This window comes from Anabas testudineus, chromosome 15 (assembly GCF_900324465.2).
Source record: "Anabas testudineus chromosome 15, fAnaTes1.2, whole genome shotgun sequence".
NCBI classification, from domain to species: domain Eukaryota; kingdom Metazoa; phylum Chordata; class Actinopteri; order Anabantiformes; family Anabantidae; genus Anabas; species Anabas testudineus.
In genome coordinates this window covers 18,826,956-18,840,401 of record NC_046624.1, presented here as the reverse complement: position 1 = coordinate 18,840,401, position 13,446 = coordinate 18,826,956, and the positions used below count along the sequence as shown (strand labels likewise).

The window sequence follows — 13,446 nt, the reverse complement described above, 5'->3', positions numbered from 1 at the left end:
GTTTGGAAAATCATTTTCCAGTTAAATTTGTCACTCAGTTTGAATTTGTTCTGAATGAGGGGATCATATCCGTTCCCCTCGGCCCATCTCGTGTGGATTTTATGGCTCAAAATAGATTCAATTTTAAAAAATAAAGAAAGCATTACACAAAAGCAGAATTCCTGTGGTTTCTAAGAAGAAGAAGAAACAATCAATTGTCACCCTGTCTTTTCAGTTTCATATTCAGCAAAGTTTTCTTTTCTTATTTAAAGTTGAAGACGATGGAAAAGTTTGACAACTCCATTTAAAGTCGACCCTCTGCGAGTGCTAAATGTTTTTTCACATTTAGCATTGGAACAGTAAAAACTCATTTAAAGGCTTCCCTTCTAAAACTAATATTTAACAAAAGGGGTTTCTGGTTCTGGCGATGTCACATTATGGATTACTTTTAAAGCTGTGAGTCACCTTAAAACCTTCACTCAGGAAATAATTGTCGAAATCATTTTCCACACTGACTGACTGTATAGACAGATGAATGTCTGCGAGCATGTTGTGCTCTAAAATGGATATTACATGTTGGAATAAAACCTTTAATCATAATTCTTCCCATTTCTAAGTGAACCACACATTCATCTTTGTGCTTATGGTTCTTTTAAGGCTATCCTACATCCATAAATCATATTCAGATGTGTTATAAGCAACAAAAGAGTAATGTTGAAGAGCCGGAACGCCGAGTAAATGCATAAGAAGCTTACTGTATGGGAAGTCTTAACAATGACTTCTATTCTTCTACATGTATCCCTTCCTACTCTTTTCTTTATATTGAGGTTAGGAAGATAATCCTGTTATGTTTTGCATCTAAATGTAACCAGCTGCTGTAATCCTCTCTGCTCTTCCCTCCATCTAGGACCTCAATCCACGCTCATCCAGCCCTTCCTTCCCCTGGATCCTGCACTGGAGACCAGACACCTGAGCAACACGCAGTGGATGTATCACCAAATGGACACCAACAACACTACGCCTTCTGCCGCTGGTGGAAACTGCATCCTCAGCAAGACCCAAATGGGCTACAATGACCTGCCACCTGGCTCCATCAAACCCAGCACCACCATCAACAGCATCACGAAGACCACTAGCAAAACCGGCCACTTTAACAAGATCCCTGGAGCTTGTAATTATTTAAACAACCCCATTACTCCCAATAACATCCCAACAGCTGCCACTAACACCACAACTAATGGCTCTATTTTCGACAAAACCACTGTGACCAGCCTCAGCAAGAGCACCACCACCACCACCACTACTGCTAATACAAACACAACCGACACCAGCATCAACAGTAGCAGAGCAGAGCACAGAGCCACAGGCGTCCAATCAGTCCCCAGCAGAGTTCGTCCTGTGTCCTTCTCACTGCCCAAAAGGAGCTGTGTCCTCCTCCACCAATCTGCTGCTGTCTTTATTCAAGCAGGACGGGGTTCTGGCTTGTTAGGGAAGCAAGAAGACGTGACAGGAAAAGACAAAGCCAAAGATCTGGGGGAGAAAGTCACAGACCAGCAGCACAGATCTCCACTGTCTGCAGACATGGATGTTGTAGGTGTTGGTCACTGGGAGACTGGAAACCAGTGCAGTGTGGATAGTAAAACTGCAATGGAGCACTGTGATGCCACAGCCATTTTGTCCACTGAGAGGGGAACTGGAGGACTCTCTGGGACTAGAGCCCAGATTTCTTTATGTAATCGCAGTGTGATCAGAGTTGAGGACTCTGTGATCAGCGGGAGTGGAGCCCAGCTCTCCTTATGTAATGACAATGGGATTAAAGCCCAAGTCGGCAGTGAAAGTGGGACTGGGGTTCATCTTGATTTAAAAGATGGGACGCTGGGACAGATTTGTAGCAGTGTGAGCGCAGCTGTGGCTCAAGATGTGGTCTGCAAGGAGAGCGAGGTCGATACACATGAGGATACTGGGACGGAGTTGAAGGCCACCAAAGAATTTAATGACTTGCTTTGTCCCTCCACAAGTCAGCCTCAAAAATCTAATTCTCTCTTAAATGAGACTAAAGAGTTTTCAAATCAAACGCAGCCCAAAGAATCCAACACATGTTCGTCCAACTGGGTTAAACCACCAACTTCTTCCCCTCCAAGTCGTCCCAAAGAGCCGTTCTGTCCTGTCCTGAGTAGAGACGGCAGCAGGGTTCTTCTCTGGCCGTCAGAGATGGTCAGCTACACCAAGACGTCCCCCTCCATCTCCTACAGTGTCAACCCTCTCCTGTATGACTTCAGAGCACATAACAGGGCCAAGGAAGGGGGGGAGGAAAAGAGGGGAGGGCTGGAGGAAGGCAGGGAGAGAATAAAGCCATCTGTGATCAAACAACCTGACTGCCAACAGAGGCAGGAAGATATGGAGAGAGGAAGGGAGGTGAAGATAGATGAAAGGGAAGAAGAGGATGAAGCAGGACAGGCGGGAAATCCTGTGGAACTTGTTGCCCATTGTAGTGGAGGCAACGCAGTTCTGGATCGCTCCGGCTGCCGTGATGAAAGCGCTTTAAAATTTGTTCCCGTTTCTGCAGAATGCCACCTAGCACCAACGCTGGGCCTTCAAAATACAGGGAGGAGGAGGAGGAGGAAGAGGAGGGGAGGGGTGAGGAGAGGAATGAGAAAGAGGGGAAGAAGAAAAAGAGGAGAGGACACAGATAGAAAAGACTCCGAAAAGGGAAGAAGGATAACAAGTAGTCTTTCTATGAATGTGACTTGTGAAGGGAGAGAGGAGAGGCTGAAAAGCGAGGGCACTGAAAGAGAGGACAGGAGAGAAAAAGAGCTATTAAGTCATCTTGCTGCGCATCGGCCGGTAGGAGGCAAAGAAAAGAGGATGAGGGGAGAAGAGAGAAGGATAAGAGGGGATCAGACAGAGGGAGAGAGGGCAGGGAGAAATGACGAGAAGAGAGGAGAGCTATTAAGTAATCTTCCTGTGAATCGGTGTAATCGGTGTAACCAGCTGTGTCTGCAGGTGAAAAGGGAGGCCAGCCAGCATCAATCCCAGCAATCAGCCTCTGGGTGGGGCCACGGGCTCAGAAAGCTCCTCTGCAGGGGTGCAGCATGTAACTCAGTGATTAGCTCCGTCCCTGGGTCTGTTATAGAGACGCCGTGCTGTCTTGCAATTACTCCCGAGCCTGCTCAGAATGACAGAGAGACGCGGGAGATGCACAAAAATACACAAGCAGGGAAGGAGGAAGGGCAGAGAGATGAGGAGCGCAGGAATCTGAGGACGTCGGAGATAAGAGCTGTTCACGATGCTAAAGAAAACTTGTGCAACCTGGAGATTAGCAGCGTTTCTTTTCCCTGTCAAGACGCAGCATGTGAACCACAAATGTGTCTTGTTCCTGCACCTTACAGGAAAACAGCATGTGATCCAGCGATTAGCCTTGTCCCCACTCCCTTTAGAGAAACAGCATGTAGTCAAAGACAAACAATATCTGCAGGACACAGTGATATCATGCCCGGCCCGGCTGCACACTGCTCTGCACAACAGACAGAAACCGAACCGAGAATTAGATCAGCCTGTGCGGACACGACCCTCCACGACAATGCAAATTCAAAGGAAGTGATGTCGGAGAGAGCGGTTACAGCCAGCAAGAGGACGGGGGGATCGCTGGAGCCTGAGGCAACACCGAGGAAGAAACAGAAGAGAGGAAGGAGACAAGTGTTGAGAGTCGTCGGTAGTCTTAGACAGGAAGGACGGTGTGTTGGTTTGACCCCTGACCTCGGCGTAGATAAGACCTCCTCTGTGCAGGATTTCACCAAGGATGATCGAGGGGCGCTTTCGGACAATCGCACAGTGGAGAGCAGCCCCGAGGATACAACCACTGACTGCCACTTTCTGTGCAGCACAAAACACAATCTGTGTCATAAGACAAATAACAGGGAGGAAACGTTTACCTGTAACAACTCTGACAAACTGAATAACTTCTGCTGCGACAGTGAAGGCAGCGCTGAGACTTTAAGGGACTGTCACACCTGCATCGCACCAGGTGACCACTGCCATTGTAACAACGAGCGAAGAGGGGACGACAAACGCGGCGACGCTGCCGGATGTGACAATCGGAGCTGCGAGGAAGCAAAAGACGAGGGTTGTTCTCATGTTCATATGAACGACAAACCTACCTGTAACACCGCTGTCTGTAGCACTAATCACACACATGCTGACCACTGTCAATGTCAAAACAAGCACACAGAGAGTGAAACAGTGTCCAGTGACTGTGACTCCAGCACCAACAAAGCAGAGAGAGGTGGCTGCAACAGTACAAACTGTCAAAGTGATGCTACATTTAATTACAATTGTGATTACAATCATACAAATAACAAATGTAGTGACGTTAAGGAGGATAAACCCAAACTGCAGTGTCACAAAATGAAGCTCTCTGGTTTAGAGATTGATTGTAAAACCTGCAGCGATGACACTGACAGTGGTCAGTGTCGTTATTTTACTGGTAATCAAGTCACTGATTGTAATCGCTGTGGTGATGTTGTCAGGAATGAGGTGGAAGCATTCGTGGGCGTACACACGGAGCAAAGAGAGGAGGACAGGAATGTAGAGCAGGACAGAAAGAAGGTGGAGGAGAAGCAGATGGAGAGGAAAAGGCTAAAGGAGAAGCAGGAGGAGTGGGAGAAGGAGTGGATCAGGAGAAAGGAGAAAGAAAAGGAGGAGAAGGAAAGAGAGAGAAGGAAGGAGATCGATTTTGAACATCTGTACCCAGAGAAGAGGCCTTGTTATCCTCACCACATCCCTCCACCTTGCATCCCCCTCCACGCTCCTCTCCTCCTCCCGGCATCCCTCTCCTCCTCCTCTTCTGCTTTCTCCTTTCATCACACCATCATCCAGCATCGCCTCTCACTCCTCCCGCCTCCGTCTCACCTCCCTGTCCCTTCATACCCTCACCTCGTTCCTTCTTTCTCCCCACATCTCTCTCCTCTCGCTCTTAATCCTCCTCCCGTTCCTCCACCGCCGCCTCCTCCTCTTCCTCACTCTTTCTACACTTCACCCCACATTCCTCTCCTGGATGCCCCCGGTCCATATCCCTTAGCAGCGGCATTTCACCCCATGCAGAGTCACCACCCTTCTCTGTTTCCCCCAACACATCCTGCAGTTCTGCCCTTACAGGTTTTGTTCTGAAGGCTAAAAAAGAAGCATGAGGACATTTTCCCATGTTCTACAGAATAAAGTCGTCAGCTGGGTGAAAGCAGCTTTTATGTGTCATTACCAACATACTGGACGTGAGGATCAAACGAGGAAGACTTAAGGAAAATAAAACTTCACAAAACAAACCTCGGGCAACCTCATCACCTCATCTAAACACTCCAAGCACTGATTCACACATCTGAAAAAAAAGATGGCTAATTATCTTCATCAGTCGCAATCTTGCTCAAAATGAGCCTCAGGTGTGCAGCCAGCGGGACCGTGGAGGGGAAACGCAGCTGGGCTTGTTTCCCTCTGCAGAAATCAGTCAACGCTCCTGTCATGCATTTTAAACCAATGATTTGCTTGCAAAGCATGTTAGAAATTTTATAGTTTGTGACTTTAAAGCACAGATCCATCCTTGTACAGCCTCAGATATCTTCACTCTGTGATAATAAATGCAAGATTTTCCCCCCCGAGGGATTTTCCCGCTGATTTCCTACATTTCCACAAATTAGTTTCAAGACAGATGTGAACTTGTTGCTCTCGACTGTCAATCATCATGAGCTGCTGATCTGCTTTACTTTTTAATTTAGCCTCTGTTTTGTAAGCAACAGTCAGAAAAACAGCGCGTTTTCTAAAGGACTGAATCAAGTGTTTGACATTAATATTCATATTAAATGATTGAATTCTACTGAGTAGTGAAATTTGAGCACCTCATCATTTTAACAAAGATAAAATATGTGCTGCATATTTCATTAGCTTTCACTTACAAAGTGTCATGTTCACTTGATAAATACGCATCGACTGTAATTCTAACTCAGAAAAACATGTCGGTGTGTTGGATGAGATCGTGGTTTTACAGCTTTCTGAGTCCTGTACGCCACACAGTCCTGAAAAGACCACATTACTTTTCATTTATACTGTATGTCCTCTCCACCAAGTCGTTAACCCCACCTACTTTTAACACACCAAAATCAACACAATTCAATACAACGATACAGTCCAGGCAACTGTGCAGTCATGCAAAGTGTTTTTAATGATGAATTACTGCACTTTAAACCAAACTTTAATTGAACGGTCAGCAGTCAAGGTGCACTGTGGGTAATGTAGGTGCACTGACAGGCGATGGTTTGTTTTCATGTTCATTAGTTCTTTATCATCTTTCTGTTTTCGTTTGATTGACTTTTCAATAAGAATTCAAACAGAGGCTCTGGTGCTCAGGCACACTGAAGCCTTTTGGTCCTATTTATCCTCTCAATAATCAGTTCTGTCCACCTTAACCCACGTCTCCACAACGTGCATGTTAGGTGTGTGAACATGTTTAATTTCAATACGATGTGGATGCAGCATCACCTACAAAACTCTAAGCAAAACTGTAAGCATTTCAACTGCAATTAGCTGAATATTAACAAAACAATAGTTTTTTTTTTTTTAATGATGAGGTGTTCGGATTTTATTAAATATCCATTATTTGGACTTTTACACAAAGTACAAATATTATAAGAAATTATATGAATCAATAGTATAGTCAGTGTGTTGTGAGGAGCCCAGAACATGCACAGCACAGCTTCTAAATCTCAGGAAGAGGTCAGATGAGTCTCAAGCTAAACGTTCTGTAGTGAAGCAGGTTACATTTAAGACCTGTACTTTTATAAAAGCTCTCATTCATTTCTACAGACTGATAAAGTCTTTCATTTGCATGATGCCAAACATTTTACTTAAGCAACTGCTCGACACGCAGCAGAGCTGAAACTGAGAATCTGCTCACAACTTGAAGAAATACGTTGATGATTAGGTTAAAAATAACTTCGTAAAAATAAGGACCACTGAAAAGGGCAAGTTTGATATCATCCTCTCTAAGTACAAATTGAAAACTACACTGATTTGCTTTATTTGGACTGCACAGTTAGTTTGCAGTATGGAAATAGATACTGATGCTGTCTCTGGTGGATATATTGCTACATCGGCCTGAGCGCCTCCCTGTGTGGCTGTTGAACGTCAGAGCAAAATGTTAAGTTTAGAAATAAGCCTTTGCTCTTTGATTCTGAGGGACTGACTCCAGCGTCTGACCTTTACTCTTGACGTTTTAGACTGTTGATTTTCTGCCATCTCTCTCTGTTGTAGCTGCACTAAAAATATCCCAGTGTGGTAGATAACTTTACATTTAGTGACTCACCCAAAGGAAACAAAGGCCAAAACACACACAGAGAGATTCAGCGCGTCATACGACACGCTTGACTTCAGCAGGGCCGAATCCCTGTGAGAGGCGATGAGCTGGGATAAAATGTTGCAGGATGTGAGGATTTGATTGTCAGGTAATCACAGAACAAGCATTTTTTGATTAAAGCTTCCTCTTCATGTCATTCATAGGTTACTTGTTGCAGTCTGACACCTGATTTTCCACTTACTTTCACTCAAGTGCAGGAAGTTCACAGTGTTTCTATACGAACAGCCCCTCAGGGTGGGTTTTCCCTTTTATCTCTTGAAGCTGAAGGGTTTGTATGTATCGTGTATGTTCTACTGGTTCAAATGGATTTTATTACTCTCCACATTCTGTGCAGTGCAGAAGAAACACCTCACGATTAAAACCATAACAATGCCGTGTCTAAACTCCAGAGAGTCGCTCCTGACAGCGTGACGCTCAGACTTTCAGAGGTGTGAATGGCAGGAGTAAGGATGAGGGATGAGCAGAGCAACTCCCACGCTTACTAACAAATTGTTTTTCTGAGTCTTTTTCTCTCACTACTGAGAATTGAACATCTGGCTGCGATGGCTTTGGGGCATAACTGGCAGTGCCTATCCATCACAGCAACTATAGATTATTCTGGTGCGAGCGGCGATGACAAACAAACAAGAATCAAGAAAAAGATGCAGGAAAATTCAGCTAACAAAGAGCAGATTTTGCAGGCGGACACAGATTTTTAAGTGAAACATTTCGGCTGAATCGAGTCACAAACCTGGACACACGCTGATAATTACAGTTTTCAGCTGCAGCCCTGACACCTCTGCTGTCTTTCCCAGAGGTTGTCAGTAAGCGACTGCTGATTCCTCACCAGATGATCTCCAGTATGTTGGGCGGGTCACCATGGTGACACTAGGAAGCCCACAGCGACATGTTTGCAGCTTTTGCCTCTCGAGGAGTTTATGAAGAGAAGTACCGACATGAAACTCACGACTTCTTCTACCTGCAGCTCGCACAGCAACAGAATCCCGCTCGGCTGAGGTGACAGTGTTCACACAGCAGCACGTTGTCTCCCTGTAGCTCTATGAAACCAAAAGTTCCCATGAACGCAGGTTTTATTTAGTATTGTGATAAAACTGTGTACATTAGAGAACTGTATTAGATGTATTTTTGTAGAGAATCCTCAGTTGAATGAGGCTGTTTTTGTATCATGTACTCTGATGCTATTTTAGCTAGTAAATGAACACCCACTTAATCTGACCTCTTGTTTAGCTGGTGTACATGCAGTTCTTTAAAGTCAGTCACCTGATTTTAAAAGCCATCTTTAAGCTCATCTAGGAAGCAGTTTGAAATGTCTTGAGATCCAGATAAACTAATATTTGGCTACGTTTTTGTGTAATCTAATTTCTGCACACTCATATGCACAGATATTATCCCTGCTAATATAATAGATATAGTGAATCCACAGAGGAAAAACAAATTACTCTGAAAGTGGAAATAAATCAGTAGACTTGATATACGAGTGTCTTGTCAATGTTTTTCTTTCACAAGGGGGAAAAAAAATCACCTGAAAATGACTTTCTTTCATAAAAAGTCTATTATCAAGCAGGCAAATCGGTGAATCGATGCCTTTTACGGGCGCGTTCTTGTAATTTCCCCTGTGTGTGACATAATAATGCAAGAAATACGAAAAGACAAAGAGTGTGGAGCTCATTCAGAGAGTATTTTAACCACTTTTCAAACTGAAAAACGGATTATAAAAAACCCCCGTGTACTCACCCACACTCCCACGGTTGATCGGATGCTTTGGGACTGTGGCCTTGTGTGTGTGTGTGTGTGTGTGTGTGTGTGTGTTGCCAGAAGGCTCACAGACAGCTGGGACCATCATGTTCAATGACTAAAATAGCGTCAAAACTCAACATGTTCAACACCTGGGGCTGTGTGAGTGTCTGTGTGTGTTTAGGGGGACAGAAATAACACAGTGAGCACCACACGTCGACTCCGCTTTATTACAGAAGCAGCGGTTCTTAGTAATTTGCTTCGCTGACCTTTAAAAACCAACAAAAAAATCGCCTGACATTAAAACCGGACTGTATGGAATTAGTTTCAGAAAGTCTTGTGTGTGTTCTTCCTGCCCTGGACTCAAGCTTTTTTATGTTCTCGGTTATTTTATTTTTCACCGCACACTTTCCAAAACACTTGATGGATGTCTCGGCTCAGGCAGGCACGTCATGGTGAATGAGTTAATAGGCTCCTCGGTGCATCAGCAGCAGTACATTATGGCTCGCTTCCTTCTCTTCAACCACGGAAACGACTCAACAGCATGTTAAGAAAACCTCAGCAGTGGCCGATTGTGTACTTCATCAGGAGCAAAGAGACAGAGCTCTCCAGAAACACGGCAGTTAATGAGTCACCGTGGCTGCTGTCAGTCTCTTCGGGCTTAACGAGAAACAACATGTGATGAAAATTTGATGATATTTCTGCACAAAAATAACTTGAATGTGCTTATGTAGCAGAGCAGCTTAAGGGTACAGAGAAGAAGAATATCTGGTCGGAGTATTTGTAGTGGCCAGATGGAAATAAAAATAGCTACTGTAGAAAAGAGAAGTGATGTTATAGTAGTAGGAGAATTAAAAAAAGCTGATAGCTTGTTGTGTTGTAAGCTGATTCATTCATTCATGCTGTCTCAGTTAGGGACATGTGTATTCTAGAAATACTTAATCTCTAAATGAGTATGTTATCATTTTATCAGCCAGGGGCAGATGACGGGTGTATGAAGCACGTTAGAGACCCAGACTCCAGACTTTTTATAGTTTTAGGGAATTTAAAACTGTACACACACATTTTCCTAATGGGAACATGAGTTGTGATACTACTCTACATTTAACACCAAGTAAATTGATAATGCACGACTTGTATTATCCCATTGTGGTATTACTGCATTAACGTCAGGGAAGTGGTTGATGGGTGTGATTCTCGTGGTGCACCAACACACTCTGGATGGCTGGTAATGGCTGTGCAGGATGGGCCAACAGTTCCTCTCACAGGAAGTCAAGATTCACAAAAGCCCCAAACCGCAGGGAAGCAACAGAAAGCAATAACATTTGTTCTAACATTTTTGATCAGTCCTGCTACTGTGCAGAAGTGGGTCATGGCTGCCAGAGACGCATCAAGCATCTTGTAGTCGTCTGAGTCGGTGGAATCTCTGATGGGCCTTTTTCACGGTGCTGTCAACACCACTCTCCGATTTCAAAGCTGACACTGTTTAGTGCTGAGGAACTAAAAAGTTTTTAGCCTTTCCGCTTTTCTGTTTATACATTTACGATGACTGATTGCATCTCGCTTCTCGCCTGGAGTCACGGTTTGCGGGGTTAGTTCGGATTGAATACTTCTCCATTGTACTTCCATCACTCGCTATGTAAAGTGATTCATCATCTGTAATCAGCCCAGCGACTGTGGCGTCGCCTGTGATCTTAAACAACATTCACACTCATCCTGGGATTCATAACCAGTCGTGTGCAGAAAGTACAGCAGAGAGGAGAGGAAGCAGCCGTGAGCTGCTCCTGTGTTCAATAACCAAGTGTTTTTGAGCTTCCCCGACCGCTTATTTTCTTCTCCATAAGAAGCCTGAAACCCAATTACGCAAAGTCTGGCTCCAATTCAAATGCAGAGTTTCTGGGGGTGCGATTGATTGGACACTGAGCTGCAGTCCAAAAAAAGAGAAATCACTAGCAGGATCTTGATTTGGCCGTGATTGACCGATACTGTTTGACTGAGGATGTGAGGGGAACTAGCTGAATGGGCGTCAGGGTGTTTTTCAGCAAGGAGGTGTATTTCATTTAGAAGGCAAGATCTGGGGGACAGAGGATCCCATGGAGATCATCAAAAGGACAAAGACACTGATGCATAAAGTGGTCACACAAGCAGAAACCTCATTCCCACTGCCACGATTCATCTAAATGCATCTAAAAATGTTCTTAAACATACATCTGCATATTTATATTTAAAGGTTTTAGGTCAAATTAAAATAAGGCTGACGGAGGAAACAAAGGGACTAAAGTGAAGAGTGGCTGTAAAATCTCTATAGGTCATAAAAGGACCAACAGCAGCAGTTAAGGCCTTAAAGGAACAGTCTGTAAAACTGACACAGAGTGTTTAATAGTAGTACTACAGTCCAAACTCTAAATACAGCAGCAGCAGCAGCTGAGGAACTGTTACGGTTCAGGAGCCAAGAGCTGTGCATCTGTTCAGTGACACATCCCTTCGACGTCCCTCTGAGAGGTTTCACCTGCTGTGACATTAACATGCTGATTTCTTACATCATATTACAGGTAGGTGGACAGGTCTGATGTCTCCTTAACGTTTTATACTGTGGTTTGAAGAAACATGGTCACAGCTTTGATCTGTTGCTCTTAAACGCTGGAGTTATTTTCTTTTCATAAACACTGAACGCTGAACTGTGTCGCCACTAAAATGCAGCCGCAGCTGTTTCCACTGCTCTGAGAGTTGAGTTTGTACAAACTGACAAATAAAGAAGCCGTTACACCTGCACTTTATTTCCCCACAGCTCCTGTTTAAATGATGTTTTATTTTTAACAACCCGGATTTTGTAGTAAATAGTCTCCTAGTAATGATGTCCAAACAGGCTGCTACTAAAATGTTTTTAATGAATAAATGAACCAAATCAAAATAATTAAAAGCAGAAAATACTCACATCTGAGGAGCAGGAACCATGAAATGTTGGCTACGTTTGGATGAAAACCATCAATCGACTCGCAGCTGTGAGCTCTAGCGACGTGTTTAGTTTCTCTATGACACTCGTTTTCTAACTTTTTCATATATGTTCATGAAAAGACATGAATCTGAAGGTTTGCAGTTTGACGCTGAGGTTTCTTAACATCATGACCTGCACAAATAAACGACTTCAGCATCACTCCACAGTCAAGTGTCGACTTTAAAGCCACTTTCCTTTTAAACTGTCACTTTGTCTTCAAGCTTTTTCCCCCATTCTCCTCCTTTCTCTCCTTTTTACCTTACTGCTTCAGACTTTTCCGTTGGTTGGTCACATCATCTCATATCTGACTCACCGGGCAGCTAACACACACTGTGTTACTGTGATTTTCTATTCTTCTATTTCTGTTGTTTGACCCAGATACCGGACTGATCGTCAGCACATTTACATGCTCTTAAATAACCAAAGTCCAAATAAGAGTGACTGGTTTCCCCTTCAGACGCTCCGCAGTGAAAAGAGGAGACAGGTTTCCCACATGAGCAGCTTCGCTCCATCATGGAATAAAAGACATTTTACATAAAGAGCAACAGCTTCTCCAGCGTGAAACAGTCAGAGAGCAGCAGGCGGTCGAGTTACTGATATATTCATTACTGTGGGTTTGACTGTTGCAGAAGAAAACTGTCATTCACAGAGTTCGGTTTTACTCACTTTCTGCACAACTGTAATAAACACTTTTCATGCTTCGTTTCATCATCAGCAGGAGTAAATCCCAGGATCTTAATTAGAATAGTACTTACATTAAGCTAATAATGGGTTATTTATCTAAACGTTCAGATGATGAAATGTGACCGGCAGCTGAAACATCTTGTCTATATTTTATTTCTGATGTTTCTTGTGTGACAATGTTACGTATCTAAGATTAAATTATAGATATGATATGAATGAATAACGACTGGGAGAATGTGACTTCTGACACTGACACGACAGGATCCTCTAGAGCGAAGATGTATCACTCTGCTGGATATGATGGAGCCTCTAAATCTCTTATCTCTCATTGGTTGTGAATGTTTTGCACGCTGCCATCTGCTAATGAGAAATAGTGTCACCGCTTAGTGAGTATCTGTATTCTGCTGACCACAGGGTCTAAGCTTACACTAGTTGTACCTCAATAACTTTTCACACACGCTTTGTCTGGTTGTGAAAATACATAACACGGTAAAGGAAAGGCTGGATTTTTATTGGCTTTATTTTAACAGATGCCAATCGTCACGATCAACTTGGATCTCTCGCGCATGTTCCGTATTATTTGTTGTGTCATTTGTAAATAATATTCATATTCCAATCCTAAAAATCACGTAAGGGCCCATAAGTTAAATCACTA

At 43.7% G+C, this 13,446-nt stretch overlaps 1 protein-coding gene across 1 annotated transcript in view; it reads left to right on the top strand.

Moving 5' to 3' along the window:
- znf804a (zinc finger protein 804A) overlaps window positions 1-5,145 on the top strand; it is a 46,981-nt gene extending 41,836 nt beyond the window's left edge. Inside the window, exon 5 of the mRNA XM_026354323.1 lies at window positions 887-5,145. Coding sequence (XP_026210108.1) covers window positions 887-5,145 — 4,259 coding nt within the window. The remainder of the gene's footprint in view (window positions 1-886) is intronic.
- The last annotated feature ends 8,301 nt before the right edge of the window (window positions 5,146-13,446 follow it).